Genomic DNA, 20108 nt, shown 5'->3' with positions numbered 1-20108 from the left:
TGGTCATTTGGTAAGTAGCAGCTACTTTGGGGAGAGGAGATTATGTGGTGACGTCACATATGCGCCGTGCCGATTTTTAGTTTGTAGTCATGCTAATTACAAACTTTTACAAGCTAATAAATGTCAAAGTACGTGACTGGCGTGGTCGAAACTCCCATCAATAGTTTTCATTTAAATTGCAGTACAACATATGTGCAATCCAGGGCGCAAGGCAAAGCGGATTAGAAAATAGCGTTTTTAGCCCTGTTGACTTGCATTCATTTTTTCGTTCTTCTGGGGGACCCATGGTGCGGAAGTGACTTAGGCTCCCTATAGGATGCCCAAGTCTCCTCCCTTTCTGGTCGGCACATGAAGGAATGGAAAAATCAATACAAGTCTTCGTCTTCGTCTTCCTCCGCTTATCCGGGTCCGGGTCGCGGGGGCAGCATACCAATTAGGGAGCTCCAGGCCGTCCTCTCCCCGGCCTTGTCCACCAGCTCCTCCGGCAGGACCCCAAGGCGTTCCCGGACCAGATTGGAGATGTAACCTCTCCAACGTGTCCTGGGTCGACCCGGGGGCCTTCTGCCTGCAGGACATGCCCGAAACACCTCCCCGGGGAGGCGTCCAGGAGGCATCCTGACCAGATGCCCAAACCACCTCAACTGGCTCCTTTCGATCCGGAGGAGCAGCGGTTCTACTCCGAGTCCCTCCCGAATGTCCGAGCTCCTCACCCTATCTCTAAGAATGAGCCCGGCCACCCTACGGAGGAAACTCATTTCAGCCGCTTGTATCCGCGATCTCGTTCTTTCGGTCATTACCCAAAGCTCATGACCATAGGTGAGGATTGGGACGTAGATCGACCGGTAAATCGAGAGCCTGGCTTTCTGGCTCAGCTCCCTCTTCCCCACGACAGATCGGCTCAGCGTCCGCATCACTGCAGACGCCGAACCAATCCGCCTGTCGATCTCCCGATCCCTCCTACCCTCACTCGTGAACAAGACCCCGAGATACTTAAACTCCTCCACTTGAGGTAGGACCTCTCCCCCGGCCCGGAGGTGGCAAGCCACCCTTTTCCGGTCGAGAACCATGGTCTCAGATTTGGAGGTGCTGATCCTCATCCCAGCCGCTTCACATTCGGCCGCGAACCTACCCAGCAAGAGCTGAAGGTCAGAGCTGGATGAAGCTAGGAGGACCACATCATCCGCAAAAAGCAGAGACGAGATTCTCCTGCCACCAAACTCGACACACTCCACACCACGGCTGCGTCTAGAAATTCTGTCCATAAAAGTGATGAACAGAACCGGTGACAAAGGGCAGCCCTGGCGGAGTCCAACCCTCACTGGGAACAGGTCCGACTTACTACCGGCTATGCGGACCAAACTCACGCTCCTCTGGTAAAGGGACTGAATGGCCCTTAACAGAAAGCCACCCACCCCATACTCCTGGAGCGTCCCCCACAGGGTGCCCCTGGGGACACGGTCATAAGCCTTCTCCAAATCCACAAAGCACATGTGGATTGGTTGGGCAAACTCCCATGCCCCCTCCATCACCCTTGCAAGGGTATAGAGCTGGTCCACAGTTCCACGGCCAGGACGAAAACCACATTGCTCCTCCTCTATCTGTGATTCAACTATCGATCGGACCCTCCTCTCCAGTACCTTGGCGTAGACCTTTCCAGGGAGGCTGAGGAGTGTGATCCCCTTATAGTTGGAACACACCCTCAGGTCACCCTTCTTAAAGATGGGGACCACCACCCCGGTCTGCCACTCCCTAGGAACTGCCCCCGATGACCACGCAATGTTGTAGAGACGTGTCAACCATGACAGCCCTACAACATCCATAGCCTTGAGATACCCAGGACAAACCTCATCCGCCCCCGGGGCTCCGCCGCTGTGTAGTTGTTTGACTACCTCAGCAACTTCTGCCCCCGAGATCGGACAGTCCATCCCTAGGCCTCCCAGCTCTGGTTCCTCCTCGGAATGCGCATTGGTGGGATTGAGGAGCTCCTCAAAGTATTCCTTCCACCGTCCGACTATAGCCTCAGTTGACGTCAGCAGCTCCCCATCCCCACTGTAAACAGTGTGAGCGAGTTGCTGCCTTCCTCTCCTGAGGCGCCGGACAGTTTGCCAGAACCTCTTTGGAGCCGATCGATAGTCTTTCTCCATGGCCTCACCAAACTCCTCCCACGCCCGAGATTTTGCCTCGGCAACTGCCACTGCTGCACCCCGCTTGGCTATCCGGTACCTGTCTGCTGCCTCCGGAGACCCACAGACCAGCCACGCCCTGTAGGCCTCCTTCTTCAGCCTGACGGCTCCCCGAACCTCTGGTGTCCACCAGCGGGTACGGGGGTTGCCACCACGACTGGCACCGGCCACCTTACGACCACAGCTAGCAACAGCCGCCTCGACAATCGCAGAGTGGAACAAGGCCCACTCGGACTCAATGTCCCCCACTGCTCTCGGGACGTGGTCAAAGCTCTGCCGGAGGTGGGAGTTGGAGACCGTCTTGACAGGTTCTTCTGCCAGGCGTTCCCAGCAGACCCTCACTATGCGTTTGGGTCTGCCAGGTCTACGCGGCATGTTCCCTTGCCATCTGATCCAACTCACCACCAGGTGGTGATCAGTTGACAGCTCCGCCCCTCTCTTCACTCGGGTGTCCAAAACATACGGCCGCAGGTCAGATGATACGACTACAAAATCTATCATCGACCTGTGACCTAGGCTGCCCTGGTACCAAGTGTACCGGTGGGCATCCTTATGTTCGAACATGGTGTTCGTTATGGCCAAACTGCGGCTTGCACAGAAGTCCAATAACAAAACACCGCTCGAGTTCAGATTAGGTGGGCCGTTCCTCCCAATCACACCCCTCCAGGTCAAGCTGTCATTGCCCACGTGAGCATTGAAGTCCCCCAGCAGGACAATGGAGTCCCCTGATGGAGCACTATCTAGCACTCGTCCCAGGGACTCCAAAAAGGGTGGGTACTCTGAACTGATATTTGGCCCATAAGCACAAACAACAGTCAGGACCCGTTCCCCGACCCGAAGGCGCAAGGAAGCTACCCTCTTGTCCCCCGGGGTAAACCCCAACACACAGGCAGAGAGTCTCGGGGCTAACAAAAAGCCAACCCCAGCCCTCCGCCTCTCACCCGGAGCAACTCCAGCAAAGTAGAGTGTCCAACCCCTCTCCAGGTCTCGGGTTCCAGAGCCAATGCAATGTGTCGAGGTGAGTCCGACTATATCTAGCCGGTACCGCTCAACCTCTGCCACAAGCTCCGGCTCCTTCCCCGCCAGCGAGGTGACGTTCCATGTCCCAAAAACTAGTTTTCTTGTCCGGGGATTGGACCGCCAAGGCTCCCGCCTTGGTCTGCCACCCGATTCGCATTGCACCGGACCCTTCATGTTCCTCCTGCGGGTGGTGGGTCCACAGTTGGACGAGCCCATGTATCCGGTTCGGGCTGGGCCCGGCCGGGCCCCATGGGCGAAAGCCCGGCCACCAGGCGCTCGCTCACGGGCCCCAACCCCAGGCCTGGCTCCAGGGTGGGACCCCGGTAACCCTCCGGGCCGGGTACTCCGACTCTTCGTTTTAACCGCCATGAAAGATCCTTCGAACCGTTCTTTGTCTCACCCTTCACCTAAGACCAATTTGTCATGGGAGACCCTACCAGGGGCACTAAGTGCCCCAGACAACATAGCTCCTAGGATCATTAGGGCACTCAAACTCCTCCACCACGATAAGGTGACGGTTCAAGGAGGAGCAATACAAGTCAATGGTGCTAAAAAAGCTATTTTCTTATCTGCTTTGCCTTACCCCGGGTTTCCACGGGAGCAGTCAGCAGCACGTTACTGCAGCAGCACGTCTTGCTCGCGTAAGCTGCTGCTTGGCCCTTCCCACGAGACGCGAAGCAGCAGGGGAGCAGCTGTCACCGACCGAGCACGAAGTCACACGAGTGACTTCATCAGTAAACACAACAAGCAGGAGAAAACTACAACATGGTTTGTGTTTTATGTTCTGTCCGTTTTATAATCGCCAATACGGACCTGAAAAACAAAGGAGACCGCTAGCTATGTGATAACTTCTCATGGGGCCCCACAGTTAGTAACCTTTTTTAAAAGTAAAGCAACCGGAAGGCAGTACGTTCTTTATTCTGAAAATCTCGGGAGCTTCGCTCCATTTCCGCATCCGATTTCCTGTCTTTCCTTCCCCAAAAATGTCGAACTTGACCCGTTTCAGAGGCGTCGCGCGTAGAAAATAGAACCGGCGCGTAAAGGCCGCGACATGCTGCTCCTGAGACGCGGCCGACTCGCGCTGCTGACGGCTGCTGACGGCTCCAGTGGAAAAGGTTCTGTTGACCACAGCGGTTCCTATCAGCAGCTATGACGTGCTGCTGCAGTAACGTGCTGCTGACGGCTCCTGTGGAAAGCCGGGGTGACACCCTGAATCACACATTTCAATTTAAATGAAAATTAATGATGTGTGTTTCGACCACGCCAGTCACGTACTTTGAAATTATCAGCTTGTAAAAGTTTGTAGTTAGCATGACTACAAATCAGACATCGGCACGTTGCACATATGACATCACCACAGAGTCTCCTCTCCCCTAGCATAGCTGCTACTTACCACATGGCCAGATTTACAGTAGTTATTTCCTCCTAAGGGAAGGATTTGAAGTAAAGCTTTTCTTCAGCTTTTCTCCGTGTCTGGTTCAGTTATATCAGTTCGGTGGTGCGTAATCTTGGACATATTTTCACACAAAACCTAAAATAATGTTTTCCCCCAGTTCAAAAATAAGTGTATTCTTGGCATCAAAATGAACCATTAAAACTCACGGACATCATATGTGAAATCCATGGCACATAACAAGCGGGATTAGAAAAATGCTTTTTAGCCCCATTGACTTGCATTCGTTTTTTTTTTCCAGGGACCCATGGTCCGGAAATAGACTGATGGGCTCGACACACGGGAGGCGACATCGCCTCTCCTCCATTCAGTTTCAATGAGACATGATAATCGCGGGTCTCCCTCCTACCAAGCGAAACACGAAAAACGTGCGTGTGAAATTTTGCGCTCGTGCACGTGTCGTGCACAGGCGACCCAGCGACGCGATCCCAGAAAGTTGAAACATTTTCAACTTTTCATCGCCGTCGCTCGGACGAGGACCAATCAACGGAGGTTTCATTCACTGACCAATGAGCGGACAGGATGCTCCGTACATCTCCGAGCAAACATGAAGAAGAAGTTTATTATTATTATGTTTTATATTGTAAAATCAGAAGTAAGATTTCACATAACTCTAGCAGCACCTTGTGAAACATCATATCTACCACTTTATTAACTCTGAACTGCTTAAATAACCTTAATTCCCTCCAACCTGACACAGCCAAACAAAACAACGGAAGTTTCGATTTCGCCATGGAACAGAACGCAGCTTTGCTGCTGGCCGCTGCCGCGGATTGCCTCCCGTGTGTCAGGTAATAAAAGCGACGGCGACAAATTTCGCTGATCGCGGTCGTTTGTCGTCTCCTGTGTGTCGAGCCCATTAGGCTCCCTATGAGTTAGGCCCAATCCAACACCTGCCCTGTGGCCCTCTGTGAAGTGCACTTGGAGGAAGTGCACAGTAAGGCTTTGAGTGTGTGGTACACAAAGAGTGCACATAATAGCCGAATTGGGACAGGAAGCATTGCATTATCGACCGCAACCCATGCCGGAACGCTGGTCGCTGTAACTTTTTTTTAAACAACTTTCTAACTAACAACCAAACAATAATTTGAAAAATTTGACATTAATTGCTGCTTTGTCTAAAACATTCAGAGCATTAATTAATTTTCCCATAATTAACTACTTTTATTTGAAAATACAAATTTTCAGAAATGGCATTTAAGCCTTTTCTCCTGCAGCAATGGATTGTGGGTAAAACTCTTCCCGACACAGGAGCACCAGAGCTGTTTTCCCACAGTAAATAACTCAAAAGGCATTCATTTATACCAGAGACCACTGCAGATTCAAATCTATGAGAGCTTTAACTTTTTATGCTTTTTAAAATTCAGTCAGTGTGAACAAAGTTTGGTACTTCATAGGGCTGCACAATATATCGAAAAATTATCGTCATCGCGATAACAGGACGTGCGATAGGCCCATCGCAAAGCACGTCAAAAACGGCGATAAATGTTTGGTTCAAACATTTCCATCCGTGTCATACATCAACTTTTTGTAAACCAGCTCTGTTTTTTACGCGGAAGTATTATTTGACCAATCAAATGTAGCCCTTCTGATATGCGGCCAATCAGATGGGTCCGTTCACGTAATATGCCCGCCCCCTACGAGCTGCCCCGTGCAGCCCGGCTGTCTCCATCCGAAGGAGGTTGAGATGTTTGCCAGCCTTACATAACCGCTCTTGTTTTCGTCACCACCACTTCCTCCGCGCGCCGACACCGGAGCGTCGGAGACGGTGCTGCCGAGCGGAGCTTCCCGGGCTGCGCTTACTTTGGGCTGCCGTGCCGCCGTCTGGCTCACCCGCTCCAGCACAGACTGTATCCCCAAAATTCTACTATCTCCGCATCGTTTTCCGCTGCCGCTCGCTTCCCTTGTTCGTCATGCTGGCTCAGATTAACGAACGGACTTTGTGCTGAGGTTTCTGGGTCCGGTTAGCTTCCAGCTAAAAGGCTACAGCAGCACTCTCCTCCCAGTCCCACCCTGAGCTGCTAAAGAGGGCCTGGAAAAGTTCCCCCACACATCAAAGTGATTTTTCATTTATGAGCTTTTATAACCTTGTTAATCAGGATAGTTGATTTGCTGCTGCACATAAACTGTCAGTCAGAAGCTCTGCTAGCCGGTTATCTTAAGAGGAGCTAGTTCAATTTGTTAGCTTGTTATCAGAATCATAGTTGCAGTTTCATCATCTGAGCTGCTTTTTAAGATCTAGGTAAACTTGTTCAATTTGGGGTTAAAAACAAACGTTTTCACAAATTTTCCATGTAGTTTTTTGCCAGTTCCTCTTCTGGAAGGTAGACAATTGTTTTTCTCTTTCCCTCAGAAAATCTTAATATTCTCCTAGTTTGGCCCAGCACAGTTCACTTCCCAATTACAGCAACAGCCTTATATCATAACCACATAAGTGGAGAAAATGCTCAGTAGCAATGAGAGAATTTGCTGTTGCATTTAAGTGATGTTAACTATTATTTAACATTTAAACTTATTTTCTGATTTTTATTTATTCAAAAACCCTGGTAAGGGATGTTTTTCTGTATTTGGAGCATCAGAAAAAGTTTTATGGTGGAGGTGATGTTTTAAAGTCACTGAGAAACTGCATGCATGCAGTTTGTTGTTTTGCTGCTAATACATTAGCAGGTGCAGCTGCATATTTTTGCAATAAAAATGTTATGTTGTAATGGGATTCATGCATTAGTTTTTGTTTGCTTTGAACCCAGAGCAGACATCACACGCCAGACGACATCAACACTGCATACTTTAGTATTTGTTCATTTATCGTGAGTAATATCGATATCGCAATATTAAGCACTGTTATCTAGGGCTGTCGCGGTTGAGGAATTCCCCCTGCGGTGATTCAGGGTGGCTTAATATTGCGGTGTGCAATATTATTGCAGCATTTTCTTTTTAATGCAGTACTATCTAAACATAATGTTTACACATTTAAAAAAGGTTAAAAATTGCCGTGCCTTCTTTTATAACACTTTACTGAATGCAGATCAAAGGGCAGTAACAACACAGATCGCAGTAACGTTTGTTTCTCCGACAGTCAGGAGTCCGACTGAACTTAAAAACAACAAAATTCAGGAGGTTAAACTTTTAAATGCAAATTTGGCTGCAGCATCTAACAAATAAGAAACAAGTCCCCATTTTGTTTAGTTGTTTAAAATCAAGCATAAAAAATTACATGTACCGGGCGCGGGGCACTATCATTTCACTTTCACTTTCACACACGAATGACGGTGATTTATAGCTTGGTCACGTCCTTGTTACCCACAAGGAAAACCAGCATGTTAACCATATACGGTTTGAGAGAGGATCTGAGAGGAGTGGCAACATTTGCAGCAACACTGAAAACCCTCTCGGATGGTGCGCTCGTTGCACTAAAAGCTGCGAGTTGTGAAGCGCGTTCCATCCGCAAGAAGCATCACCGCGCAGAAAGTGAATGCATCAAGCATAAACCAAGCTTAAATCAGGCTTTACACACACGTACTTGCGTGCGACTGGCGAGCAAAGGGAATCTCTCCCGGTTGTTGCTCCACCATGTCAGGGGGGTTTCTTTAGGGTGGATGCGTTCCTCCTGCAGGTAGCGAGTGAGCTCCAGCTCGGCTCAAACTCTCTTCGGGACGGTTGCAGAAGCAGTGCTTGTCCGGGACTTCAGCAGGTCTCCGAGCGTTTATTTATTTATTTTATTTTTTTGCCGCTGGTGGCAGCTCTGCCCTGGCCAAGGACTCTGGCTGCGCAGCAGCTGACGTACTGAAAACCAAAGTGCTCCCAAAGGAGCGAAGTAACGTTTCGTTTTGATACCAGTGCAGCCATCCTTCTCAACATGCATCATTGAGTTGAATCAAGTTCAGTAATCGCGGTGGCCCATGATGCAGCGCGGTGGGTTTCTTCATATTGCGATATTTCATTTTTGCGGTTACCGTGACAGCCCTACTGTTATCGAATATCGTAGGTTTTCCTAATATCGTGCAGCCCTAGTACTTCAATAATCTTTTCACCCTACTATTTGTTTTCACTTTCCTTCAAAAGGAGTTTATATCTTGTCTGTCTGTCTCATCAATACCACTCTGAGACAAGACGAGTCCCTTTGCTCCAAAGCTGATCGGTCAACTACTTAATGATTAGGATTGATTATTGATGAAGACTATTTTTATTAATGGCCGTTATTCAAGCTCTCGTGTTAGTGACAGAGTTTGAGTCTCAAAGTCAGTGTATACCTGTAAGCTAGCTGAACTGCTAAGCTAACACCTAAAAGAGCAGTAGCCGATCCAAGCTTAATTTAATGTATTTGACTGCATACATGCCTATACGATGAAAGATCTTTTCATATCTAACCTCACCGTGAGCACAGCATGGTGTTGGGCCACTGCAGCCTGTCTGCCCCACCTACTAACACTGATATCTAAACTATTAACTCTGCATCCCAGTGAAACACGACCGGTTTGTCTATCACATAGGTGATCTCAGAAACTTTCTGTGTATTCTTCTCTTTAAGTTTTATGTTTTCTCACGTATGGTTGATGTTGTTGCTTTTTCTCAAATGTGGTAAATGACATAAAAACATCCAAATGAGCTTTTTACAAGTTGGCAACTGGTAAACCAGCAGACTGATGTGGGGTAAAAACAGCATGTGTATGTAGCTACATTCATGTGTTGACAAAAGAAAAGAGTGAAGGACAAAAGTGATCATGCATTCAGTTCATTGTGTGTGATCTTCACCTTCTGTATAACTGACAGCTTGTGTTTAAGCACAGTAAAACAAACAGATGTCTGGTCTGTTGTGATCTAAACTGCCTGTGCTCTGAATTCTTCTCCTCGCTGCTTCACCCTTTGTTGTAATGTTATTACCCCTTTTAGATGTCTCGAATAATCCAAGTTTATGATGAGGAGAAAGAGATTAATACGCAGGTAAGCTGTTTCTAATGGAGCAACGATATCCTCTTCCCTCCCACTGAGGCTCCAAGAAATGTTTTTGCCCTTTTTATTTTACTTTTTTTTTTTTTTACTACAATGAATTTCTGAGCAGCAAAAGTCTTTATGGTGTCAACGTTTCTGTCAGCTGTGCAGAGGGAGTGTGAAGACCTTAGACTCTGGACTCGTTTCCCCCACTTTTTAAAATTCAAATCTAATGTTTTCGCCCTTATATTAATATTTCTTTTCTGGTGTTTTTACTTTGATGTTTGTAACTTAATAAGATGGTTATGGCTGACAGCAGGTGTGGTAAAGAGCCTCCTGGTGTTCCTGGCCCATAAGCTGATCCACATGTTTAGAATAGAAGATGCTCACACGAGTGAAATGGAGCAGTCGGTGCCAAAGGTTTCATGTTTCAGAGGCTCTAAGCAGCTTTTATAATGTTTATTTTACCCATTAAATCTAGTTAACTTAGCAAAAACAGCTGTTTTTCACCAGCTTGTTTTCCAAAGGCTTAATTCACTGAGAAAATGCATAATACTCATTCCTTTTTTTTTTAAATACAATGGGTCACTATTGTGCCACTGTGGGCAGCAGTAGCTCAGGGGTTGCAGGTTCAATCCCAGCTCCCACCAGAGAATGCTGCTGTTGTGTCTTTGGGCACGACACTTAACCCGCCTTGCCTGCAGGTGGTGGTCGGAGAGACTGGTGTGTCCCAGAGCAGCTGTGGCTACAGTGTATCACATCATCTGTGTGTGGAAGCCTAATAAAGCTGTGAAGCGCCTTGGGGGGTTGTAGAATCCTACGATGGCACTATACAAATACAGATCATTTGTCATTTACTCTGAGTTGCATGAAAATGGTAAACGTGAAAAACGTCTTTGACCCTCTTCGCCTGCATCAGCTGGGGGAAAACAAATGGGCAACTCCACAAGTGGCAGAACGCATTCACGCATGTGTTTTTAACCCAGGGAAGAAGAGCAAATGGAGGCAGCAGAAGAGTTACACTGCTGTTAGCCAATCAGGCGATGTTTGCATATCATGAATATTAATGAGTAAGATTCAAAATTATGTTGTCACCCCAGAGGAAAAATTCTTAAATGTGTTTTAAAGGTTTTATGGAGTTTTATTATCTCATTGACTGCCGGCCGTTTCATGATCAGAAAAGCCTCTCGCTGCCAGCGTTTGAGCGTTTTTACTGTTTTTTTTTTGAAGAGTCTCAGAATGTTGCGCTCTATGATGATGTCAACGCCAAAACAACCAAAACAAAGAACAGACTCACCTCTTACATCAGGAAGAATCGGCATGTTTCTAGCGTTATCCGTTCTTTCATAATCCGTTGCCGAATTGTGAGCGACAGAAGCTTTTCCGGTTCGCGCCGCACTTTTTTCACGGCAGCGGCTCAAAACGATCTAACACATGGATTTTCTGCTTCCTCATCATATGACGTGTGATGTACGCGAATGAAGATCAGCTTTAGAGCTGTGATGTTTGTTCTCACGGTGCGGGGGCTCGTTCCGACGCCTGCCCAGTACAAAAATGCAAATGACGGCTTAAGTCGTCAATGGCAGCAAGCGGTTGTATTTAAAATGACGACTTTAGTCATCAATGGCAGTTAATGAGTTAAGGCCACAAGGAGGAGTTGATCATTTACTGTATGCTGGTAAAGGTTCTCATTCATCCAGGTCATAGTAATCCAAAAGGGTTCAAATGAAGGCAAATGGAGTCCAGCTGCCTTCATTTGAACCCTTTGGAAGATTATTTACTGTTTGTTCACATAAAGTATTTATACAGACTTTAATTGTATAATTTAAAAACAAACCAAATTTAACCACCTGTTGACCGTGTTTGTGCCAGATCTGTTTGGTTGTAAATGTTTGTCATGATACTTTCTAATAAACTTTAACAGCATATTTAAAGTGAACTGACCGAAACATGACCAGTCGTTTGTCTTCTGCCGTGGTGTGATGGCAGCAGGAACAACTGGTAATATGTCCGTTATTCTTGAATGGATCATGTCAAATGGAATAAGTTTTATTTTAGATCACATGTACAAAATAGAAAGTTTGTTTCTGGTTTCAGAAAATGTTTTTATATTTCTAGTTGCAGAGACAATCAGGTTTTAACCACAAATCACATTTTTTTTCTTTTTGGATACAGGTGGTTTGGCAGTGAAGGTTTTGTCTTCCTGTAAATGCTGGTGTTGTCTTAAATGTGTTCAGCAGCTGAATTTGAAGGGAATGTTTGACGGTGCCAGTTTAAATGCTTCATGGAGCCACAGTGGGACAGGAAGGCAGGATATCTCTGCTCTGTACAACAAGCTGGAGCCACTCTGCCATCAGGAGTTTTAACCTACATCTAATTTGTCTCCTCTTCCTCCCTCCTGCCTCAACCCATTCATGTTTTCCCATTCCATCGTTTTCTCACACTTTCCTCCTCTGTACTACTCCTCACGCACTTCTTCTCCAACTTCTTCCTCCTTTTCCTCGTCCCACAGGTGGGATCGGAAATGGCAATATCTGGCAAGGCGGTCAGCCTGTACTTTGAAGAGAAGCTGGCAGCAATTTTCCCTGACCAGAACTTTCCTGACACGCCAGAACCAGAGTCCCCCGACGAAAAAGAGAAGGAAGACGAGGACACAGATGACTCTGAGGAGGAATTCATACAACCCAGACGCAAACGATTGAAAATGGATGATAAAATTGTCCATGTCAAGTGACAACAGAGATAAGAAGTGAAAAACTGTCTTCCTCCTATACCACACTTCTCTCTCCTCATCCCTTTCATTTGAAGAAGAAAAATGAAAATGTGTTTTTTTAAACTAACTGGATGATCTCATTGCCTTTAAAACAGCTGTTGTCTTCTGATATGTTTTTGGGAACCTTTGTGGGTGAGAAGATGGAAGATCTGCATTCCCTTTGTATTCCATGGACATTAACTTGTACAGAATTTGAAGTAAAAATTCTTTTGTTGTAGTTAGCAATTGGTTATTTGTTTTCTATTATCCATTTGCATTTGTAGATTTGTTGTGACGATTGCTTTGTAATACACCAAGATCTCCTGTTCTGTTGGATGTATAATATCTATAACATGGAGTCACCAAGTATTTGTATGACTGTTGGAAATGTTATGTAAATAAGAGAGTTTAACCCTCTGAAGGTATTGCTACAGAATAGATGTTTCGGTGCATCATCAATAAAACCCATTCTTGAAATAGATCAGAAAAAAATGTTTGTGGAGTTGCAAAGATTCCCTGACATCACAAATTACATCAGCTACCAAACAATGTCCCTGAAAGGATTTTGCTATACGGACAGTGATGTGAATAAAATGACAGAAAGTCCAGTTTTAGCCTTCTTGGTGTTGATTAGGATAATGCAAAGGCCCCCAGAGTGCTGTGATAAGTAGAATACTACATCTTCGGAGGCAAATAGGATGCTGTAGTCGCAGTTTGCCATGGAAAAAAAGAACTACCAATGAGCCAAACAAATAAATTTGATGTACTTAAATATGTGATTTATTTTCACTGTTGAAAAGTTAATTTTACCTTATATAGGCATTAGTCGACGTACAGCACACAGGTGACCTCTCACCTCCATTTATAAATAAGTCAATGGAAAACCTCTGAGATTTAATCGGCGCCTAGGTTTAACAGTTTTAGCTCCAGGTATGAAAGCCCAAATAAACTCACAATCATTGGGGCGACGGTGGCACAGGAGTTAAGTGCTCGCCCGGTAGTCGGAAGGTTGCAGGTTCGAGCCCCGCTTAGTCTGTCACTGTCGTTGTGTCCTTGGGCAAGACACTTAACCCACGTTGCCTGCTGGTGGTGGTCGGAGGGACCGGTGGCGCCAGTGATCGGCAGCCTCACCTCTGTCAGTGTGCCCCAGGGCAGCTGTGGCTACATTGTAGCTCATCCCCACCAGTGTGTGAATGGGTGAATGACTGATTGTGTTGTAAAGAGCCTTGAGGGGTTCCAGGACTCTAGAAGGCGCTATATCAAATACAGGCCATTTTACTATTACATTTAACACTGTTACATAAATAGAAGTTTTATTCCGTTGAAGAAAAAGAGCAGGTTTTCTTGTTGCTTACACCACAAATATAGCCTTTTAAAAAAAAATGCTAAGTGTGTTTCTACTATTGTAATTTTATAAAAATAGTTTCTTCCTCCTTAATAGTTAAATGGATACAGGAAACATGAGGATTTTATTTTTCAGCCACTGAGATAAGGAGGCTTATCAGTTCAGCTGAACAGTTCTTTCTTTTCGCCACTTGAGGGCGCCAAAGCCCCATCCCCTTTGCTTCTGACGGGTGTGTGTGCGACTACAGACAAATGCATGAGAGAGTTAGCAGCCTTGAAACAGCTTGATGAACAACTCTCCCCACGTTTTAAAAATGCTAATATAATGTTTCTGCTATGCTAAATAATGATTTCTCTATAGAACTACAAAGTCCGACTGGGGGAGGAGAGTACAGGTCTGCACTATGGAGGGGGGCGGAGTTTACAGCTCCTCCTCCAGATTTAAAGAGACAGTACCCAAAAACGGCTCGTTCTATTTCGTCTAGTCTTAGTCCTTAAGCTAGCTGCTATTGGAAGGATGATCTCAGCATCAGCCAATCATGAAGAGCTCAAATGTATGCCCACCAATGGTGGGCACCCCTTGTGGGTATATAAGTGGAGCGACTCCACTGTTCGCCTCCGTTATCTCTTCAAGCCAAGCTTAAGTGCTTTCTTTAAAGAGCAAATTATCGAAGAAACAACATTCAACTCACCAGCCATGTCCAGCGACGCCAGGACCTGCCCGGCCTGCCACACGGGCTCCATCTCCAGCGGCGACCTGCACAGCAAGTATGAGCTCTGTCTCGGGGCTCATCACGCTGGCCTGGCCTTGACCCCCCAGGCCTCGTGCCCATTTTGTGCCACTCTGCCCGTGGCTGAAAAGGTCCGCCGGGTCGAGTGCTTCACCCCCACCACCGACGAGGAAATTCCGGTGGCTGGCACGTACTCGCTGGACAAGGCTTTTCAGTTCTTCGTCATCAGTCAGGAGCCGGCTGGCTCCTCCTGACTGGACAATGTCATCGACAGTGAGGAGTACGACGAGGCTGGCTGCCATAGCCCTTTTTCCCTCCTGTGCAACATGGAGGTCGACGAGCCTCGCTCAGCGGGTCCTCCTGCCCCAGTGGCTTCTAGCTCCTCCCTGCCAGCAGTTAGAGCACTGCTCCAGGAGCTGCCCGTCATCATCTCCGCGGCCGCGGTCCGCAAGGGGCTAGCCGTTCCAGAACCGGCTCCGCCTGAGGCAGATGATTTGGAAAGGAATTTTCGGGTCAATACAGATGCACTGTCCAGACCCCGTCTGGCTGCATTTCCCCGCTGCCATGAGCTGCTGGACCACCACCTTCTCCGAGCCTGCTAGGCTTAAGGCGCCAATTTCCACATATGCGCCCATTACCAAGGTCGAGGGCTTCTCCGACCTGGGCTGGCAATCCGTTCCTCCACTGGAGCCGGACTTGTTCTCGCTGTGTGGTGCCAAGAACCACCTCGCTTGCCTGCGAGCAGTTCCCGCTTCTAAGCATGACCAGCTGCTGACGCGGCTGACTGATCATGCACACCAGTGCACCTTCCAGACCGGCGCTGCAGGAAATAACATCGCCCTTCTTGCCTTTGGCGTTTCCAAAATGGTGGAAGAGCTTGATGATCCTGACGAGTCAAAAACCATCATTACCAAAACTGCTTGTGCCATTCCCAATCTGTGCGCTGCTGTACTCACCGGTTCTGCTCGCATTGCTGCCTGGCAGACCCTTATCCAGCAGGCCTTGTGGCTCAAGGCCCTGCCCTCCATTCCTGATCACCAGCACAGGGAGATGCTGGAAGGCCCTATCACCTCTGACGTTCTGTTTGGTCCCCATCTTACGAGCGTCATCGAGAGGGCTGAACTGTCAGCCACGGTGCGAGACCTGGTCCACCCTCGGTCAGCCTCGCACTCCGACCGTTCCTTCAGAGGATGGGACGAACGGCGCGGAAACTTCAGGTACCCAGCTGCACCGCCCGCCCTGCGGAGCCGGCCTCCTGCTTCGACTCCACCACAGCGGGACTAGGGAGTTGGCGGCCAACGGTTCCGAAAGAGCCAGCAGACGCCGTCTTGGCAGTCACAGGCGCAGGAACCTCGCCGAAAACAACCACGAAAACGACTCGTTGGGAGGAATGTGTGTGCTTATGACTGTAATGTTAACTCTGTGAATGATTTTGGTTTTGAAATAAAACCCAAAAAATGTCACATTGAGAGCACAATCCTACAGTCCTCTGCCGAATCCTCACACATGTTCCCCACACGCACTGCGACACATCTGCATGTTCCCGCAGTCCGTCATTTTACACGGCCAGCTGTAAGGGTGCGCTCCATTTGCGCACCGGCCCCGGCCTCCGGCCAGGCCCAACTCATCCCGCTTCCCCCACAACGTTGGGTGGGACGGGATGTCATGGCGCTGTCACGACCACTCGCAGCGACACGGTGCGCGGCTCTATTCGCTGGCACTTTGTCGTCCCCGTGCATGGGCCCGGCTCCCACTTGTCCTTCATCCTTGGACTCCACTCTCCGCGGTGCGGATCAGCCTCTTCCAGCTGTTCACATTCGCCCTTTCGAGCACAGCCCTCCATGGGTCGCTCCCAGTTCTCTGGTGCGAGCGACGGCGGTAAGGACGCGAACCCAGTCCTCAGACGTCGTTCACGTGACCTCGAACACGCGTCCGCTGTCGGAACGCGCGCAAGAATGGCACCGCCTTTGCCTCATGAGCAAATGGATATCGGACACCATTCATTACGGTCACACACTCCATTTTCAGTCCGCTCCTCCTCCCTTCAACGGGATCGTGGAGACGACGTTCACGTCACAGGTACAATCTCAGGCCCTGGAGCTAGAGCTGCGGGAACTTCTGTCCAAGGATGCAATTTCCCAAGTCCCTCGCGGACGAGAGCTCTCAGGCTTCTACTCCCGCTACTTCGTAGTACCGAAGAAGTCGGGAGGAATGAGACCAATTCTCGACCTTTCCCTGTTCAACTGCTCCATAGCAGTGATGCATTTCCGCATGTTAACAATGAGGCAAGTCCTGGAATACGTGCGCTCCGGGGACTGGTTCACATCAATAGACCTGAAAGATGCATACTTCCACATCCCAGTAATTCCCAAGCACCCGAAGTTCCTGCGCTTCTCATTCAAGGGAGTTCAATACCAGTTCAATCGTCTCCCTTTCGGCTACTCGCTAGCCCCGCGCACCTTCTCCAAATGTCTGGAGACCGCGCTGCAGCCACTGCACACGGTGGGAATGAGGGTTTTATTTTATCTGGACGATCTGCTCATATGCGCCCGGTCCAAGGACGAGGCGTCAGAGCAAACCAGGAAGTTAATAGAGCATCTGTCAACCCTGGGGTTTTCCATAAACTGGGAGAAGAGCTCCATCCTTCCATCCCAGTCGATTGTGTTTCTCGGGGTGGAGCTGAACGCCTCTCTACTGAGAGCACGTTTGTCTCCGGCGAGAGCGGCAGTTCTCGCCTCGGTGATCTCCCGCGTGCAACCCCGCAAGATCGTGAGAGCCCTGTTAGTCATGAAACTTCTGGGCATGATGGCTGCAGCCCACGCTGTGGTGCCGCTAGGTTTACTGCACACGAGGCGTCTGCAGCGTTGGTTCATCCGCCTCCGGGTACACCCGATACGCCAGAAGAGACGTATGTTGATGTTTCCCCCTTCAGTGGGCGGGGACCTCGCTCACTGGGGGAATCCCTGCATCCTCTCACAGGGGTCCCCATTGGACGTCCTATGTCACACGTATCTGTGTTTACGGATGCGTCACTGTTGGGATGCGGGGGGCACGTGCTTGTCCCATACGGTGGCAGATCGCTGGCTCTCCCACACGCACGAGCACATAAATGTGTTGGAGCTTATGACAGTGAGGAATGTGATCAGACACTTCGCTGCCCTTCTTTGAGGGCCGTCATGTCGAAGTTCACACAGACAACCAGGTGGCGGGAGCCTACATAAATCGCCATGGGGGAGTTCGATCCCTCCCACTATTGCGTGTAGCCACAGATTTACTGTGTTGGGCACATGTCCACCTGCTGTCCATCAAAGCCACCTACATTCCGGGGGTCCTGAAATGTAGCAGCGGACATGCTGTCGAGAGGAGGACCCCGCGACTCCGACTGGCGTCTGCATCCCGCACTGATATCACAGATCTGGATGAGGTTCGGGGAACCCTCTGTGGATCTGTTCGCGGCTCGCGAAAACGCACAGTGTTGCATCAGTAGTAAAAGCCAAACTAACAGCTAATTGTTAAAAGCAAGGGTAAAATGGTGTGTCTTTAGTCTAGACTTAAAATCTGCCAAGGTGGTTGCCAGTCGAACTGTGACTGGAAGTTCGTTCCACAGTTTAGGACCGGCAACAGAGAAAGCTCTTTGTCCACATGATTTGTAACACCCTTTCAGGACCTCGAGGAGCAACAGGCTGGAGGACCTGAGTGTGCGACCCGGAGTGTAAATTGAAAGAAGGTCAGATAAGTACACGGGGGCAAGACCATGGAGGGATTTCAAAACAAAAAGTAGCATTGTATATTGGACCCTGAAAGTGATGGGCAACCAATGAAGGGATTTGAGAACTGGTGTTATATGCTGGCGCCTGTCAGTACGTGTTAGGAATCTAGTAGCTGCATTTTTAACGAGTTGAAGTCGGGCAAGGGTTGACTTATTGACACCCAGCAAAACTGCATTTGAGTAGTCGAGCCTAGATGTGAGGAAGGCATGAACAACTGATTCCAAATTTTTTCAAGATAAAACTGCTCTTAGTTTGGACAGATGGCGGAGTTGGAAAAAACAAGATTTTACAGTGGCATTGATCTGGGCAGATTCCTGACAAAGTAGTACGGATGGTGTACGAGGCTGTGAATGATAAAAATGAAAACACATGCCACAACAGTCACATATAAGAGGAATGTTGTGAAAATACCTTTAGCTGAGGTGTGATGTACCATTTTTGGCTCAGTGTGTAATGACAACGAGGCATTATTCATGTGGAAGGTCCTATGAAACTAATATTCTAAGTTTTATAAACAACCGAAACAAACTCAAGGGAATTCAGACTCCAAGAAGGAGGAATGCTTTAGATGAAATGCTTCTGCAGATACAGCTTATCATTCATCTCCAGGAAATGACTGAACTTAATTGGCCTTCCAAGCTGGTCCTCCATTTTTCAGGCAGGAGGAAGAAAATGATGATCATATTGACAAGTGACCCGACGTGACGAATCAGTTCGATGTATTAGTTTAGTCAGTTTCCACCAACTTCACGAGCACAAACAAAAGTAACGCCAGAGATGTGGTTTTGCATTTAATCTCAATGTGATTTAGGATTGAAGCTCAGTATACACGTGTTTCTGGCTTTTGTAGACAAATTTCTCACCATTAACATGATGAAAATGGTGAACGTGAGGATTATTTCATTTGCAGGTATGGAATCGTCTAGTGTGACTGACCCAGTGTTGCACTTTGACATTATGAAACTTTTAACGTTACTGGGAACGCATTTTCGCGCTGATAAGTGACATCACTCACTGCCGAAGCAGCCGTGATATGCTGACATCTGTGCAAAGTCCTGAAAGAGTTGAATTTGTATGGAGACACAACAGCTGAGAGGACCGGGACGTTGTATCTCCCCGTCAATTCCCCCATCCCGGAAATTAACCTGAAGTTCCAACAATGGAAACACGGCTGATGATGTTTGTGTTACACTTCTATCCAAAACCACTGAGGCAGCAAGGCAAGTGAAGTGTTTGCGCAAGCAAAATGACCAGGAAGAAGCTGGAACTGAACCGGCAACCCTCCAATTACTGGCTGACCTGCAACACATCCTGAGCCACCTTTATCGTTAATAAAATAAAACGTTGAATTATTTCATTTCCATTTGCAACAAAACATTATTATTATTTATTTATTTATTTATGTATTTTTCAGGCTTTAAAGGGTTAATGAAGACATGGCAAACCAAAGTATAGCAATAGAGTTGTATATGGTTGGAAGGTGATTAGTACATGAAAAACAGCTGGGCTAATTAACAGATGGGGCACAGGTGAGCGAGGGGGAGCTGAAAGGAAACTAATGAAAAGTGGCACAGGAAGGAAGTGATAAGAAAAGTACCAAAAATACTAAAATAACTAAAAAATAAAACATATTTATCAGATTTGTTTGTAATATCCATACAAGATCAGTTTCACACTTTAGCAGCCCAACACATGCTTTGATGGGAGAATTTGAACTGAAAGTTGACGTTTCTGAGCGAAAACGCCTCAACTTGTTTGCACCAGACTGCTTTTGATAGTTTGTTTCCACACTAGTTGGTGGCGGTAATGCACCATTTGTTGTGTGCCAACTGCCATTTAAACCCCAGAAGAAGAAGAAGAAGAAGATAGTTTGCTAATGACAGGAACTGTTAATCAGAGATAAGGCGTGGGCTCTTATCCAGGAAG

General features: G+C 47.8%; 1 protein-coding gene across 4 annotated transcripts in view; it reads left to right on the top strand.

Annotated features, from left to right (window-relative positions):
- The window catches only part of trim33 (tripartite motif containing 33), a 33382-nt gene extending 20564 nt beyond the window's left edge, over positions 1-12818 (top strand). For 2 of the 4 annotated variants that reach the window (XM_015968561.3, XM_015968559.3), the window contains 2 exons: positions 9547-9597; positions 12098-12818. In XM_015968561.3, coding sequence (XP_015824047.3) covers positions 9547-9597; positions 12098-12319 — 273 coding nt within the window. In that variant the 3' untranslated portion in view covers positions 12320-12818. The remainder of the gene's footprint in view (positions 1-9546; positions 9598-12097) is intronic. The other 2 variants (XM_015968560.3, XM_015968563.3) reach the window with 1 other exon arrangement.
- Positions 12819-20108: the final 7290 nt, after the last annotated feature.

This window comes from Nothobranchius furzeri, chromosome 15 (genome assembly GCF_043380555.1).
Source record: "Nothobranchius furzeri strain GRZ-AD chromosome 15, NfurGRZ-RIMD1, whole genome shotgun sequence".
Taxonomy (NCBI): domain Eukaryota; kingdom Metazoa; phylum Chordata; class Actinopteri; order Cyprinodontiformes; family Nothobranchiidae; genus Nothobranchius; species Nothobranchius furzeri.
This window is presented reverse-complemented; position numbering and strand designations above follow the sequence as displayed.